At 31.7% G+C, this 2,406-nt stretch overlaps 1 protein-coding gene across 1 annotated transcript in view; it reads right to left on the bottom strand.

Moving 5' to 3' along the window:
- Positions 1 to 203: 203 nt before the first annotated feature.
- The window catches only part of LOC127876329 (uncharacterized), a 7,676-nt gene continuing 5,473 nt past the window's right edge, over positions 204 to 2,406 (bottom strand). The window contains exons 7-8 of the mRNA XM_052421439.1: positions 2,261 to 2,365; positions 204 to 1,761 (exon numbers count right to left, since the gene is read on the bottom strand). Coding sequence (XP_052277399.1) covers positions 1,740 to 1,761; positions 2,261 to 2,365 — 127 coding nt within the window. The 3' untranslated portion in view covers positions 204 to 1,739. The remainder of the gene's footprint in view (positions 1,762 to 2,260; positions 2,366 to 2,406) is intronic.

The raw sequence follows: 2,406 nt of genomic DNA on the forward strand, positions 1-2,406 counted from the left end.
CAAGTCGTTAAGTAGAAGACAAATATACGTGTCCAGAAAAGCAATTTGTAAGCGGACTTTTATTAATAACGATTAATTATACGTCTATGGTTTTCAGTAAAATATAGGACTTATTATTGAAAATGAATTCGATCTCAGTCAAAATCTAAATGTATTTAGTTCATATCGTGAATGTAGTCAAAATATCACAAACAACAACTTCATCATTTTACCATCTGTACCGGTCGCATTTATTTACAATTATTGATTTACTAAGATTATGTACTAAACAACTTGAAAACAAATTAGCAAACTGATCTTCTTTAAGGTACTACGATGTACACATTATGACAATTGTCGAGATCATAATCCTATCGAAGAATTTTGGATTCGGTTAAGATTCCATTTATGAACAGAACTAAATCTATTACGAATATAAACAATATCGTATGTGTATTGAAAACGGACGTGATTCACCAGTTATATCCAATAATGATGTGTTCACGCCACTCATTAGGCGAGTAGAGTTAAACACAACATGGTGTAACAAAAGCATAGGGAAACAAAACAAATATAACTTTCCCATGAATGAAAGTAGTCGTTCATCTGTCAAAAAAGCAACAATAACAACAAAACAGCAAATAATTTAGATGAGTGCAACTTGTTATGCGAGCTGTCAGATCCTAGCTTTCAAAAACAATATTGCCTCTAATTGAGTTGTACACGATGCAGTACTGTTCTCATGAAAAATGGAACACATATGGTTTATCATATTTTTTATAATACACCAAGCACTATCAACCGTTGCTGAATACCTCGGAATTCTGTTTCGTCGCAAATTGAATAAAAAGTTAACATTATTATAAGTTTTTAAATAAAGAAATGTTTTTTTCAAAATAGTGAAGCAAAATAATATATAGCGATTTTAGATTTAAGACTGATCGCGATTTCACGATGAAAGAGGAGATAAGTGGAAACACGTTTATTTTATTGTTTGCAATACTCTTCAAGACTGTTTATTCAATTGGGTACTATGAATACTCTTCAGCGCATAAGCATTAGCTACTAAATGACTGAACAGGTCATGAGGATGATATTTTTACAATGTATACACATTTTATTTCAATGTATAAACGACATATTCAAGTAACAGTGCAATATGAAATAAATCTCAATGTGCAATTGTAATATATCGCGAAATGGAATTCTGCTATAATTGTATATCGACAAATGAAACATCAAGTAAAAGAAAAGTTGTATTGTTCATAAGAGGTAGTTCTTTGATTGTTAAACAAAACATATACACCAGCATGTTTATACATTAAATAAGAATACCGTAATACCGTCCATTGGAACTATAATGAAGAATACTATTACAAGTGATTTTTTGATTGAAGTAGTGTCCTGTTATGAACAGTTCTTATATGTAAAAATGTATGATGTACAAAATATTGTTAATTTGCCATTGTTTCACAATAAACATATTACAATATGAAATTAAAAATTCTGTTTGAAAACATTGTAGGACAAATGAAGATGATTTTATGGCCGCATGCTATTTTTGCCGTGATGGAAAAAAGTACACAATTATCGAATCAACATCGAACGGAACTTTTAATAACATGCAGATTCGTTTGTTGAAATCCCGATGTATTCAGATGTTGTCTGTTGACACGTTCGCATCTAGATGCACAACCTTCATTTGTCAATTATTCCTCTCGTCGGAAAGGTACGTGATCGGATGCTCTTACAAATGTCTTCTAAGATGGTGGGTTTCGACGCCTATGTGTAATAATAAACAAGCATACGTAATAAATCATTTGATTTAATAATATGTGAACAAGACCTTTTAAGAACAAGTTGCAATATTCTGTCATGGTTTTGCGCGTATCTTAACGACGTTGCTTTTCTTAATTTAATCTAGAAATAGCTTTATCGTTTGGTGCAAACGCCAACGATATATCGTTCGACGAAGATGAAATCGTAACTGAAACGAGATTCATACATCAGTACGTAGTTCTAAATGCGTTAAGAACTTTCGACTACTAAACGTACAACTATTATTGTCTTTGAGTTATAATAATAAGGATCGAATAGTATTTATCTGAATGCAATAGGTAAATTGACTGGTTGGAAAATAACGGCTTAAATGACATCGTCGTTCGGTGCTTTAAAAACATTTTACAATGTACACGTATAGGTATGTGTGTGTTTGGTTTGTCAGTTAAACATACATTTCAATAAAACATTAAACGTAAGATAGTATAATTATGTTTCATACCGGCCCTCATTTCGGAGAATATTATGAGGTACGAACATGTCTCTTGGAGGGTCTGGTGGAATATATGGCAGGACGATGTGTTCAAAATATTGCATTTCTCTAAGCCTGAAATAAACATATTTTTAAATCGATTCACGAAAACGGTA

This window comes from Dreissena polymorpha, chromosome 4 (genome assembly GCF_020536995.1).
Source record: "Dreissena polymorpha isolate Duluth1 chromosome 4, UMN_Dpol_1.0, whole genome shotgun sequence".
NCBI classification, from domain to species: Eukaryota; Metazoa; Mollusca; class Bivalvia; order Myida; family Dreissenidae; genus Dreissena; species Dreissena polymorpha.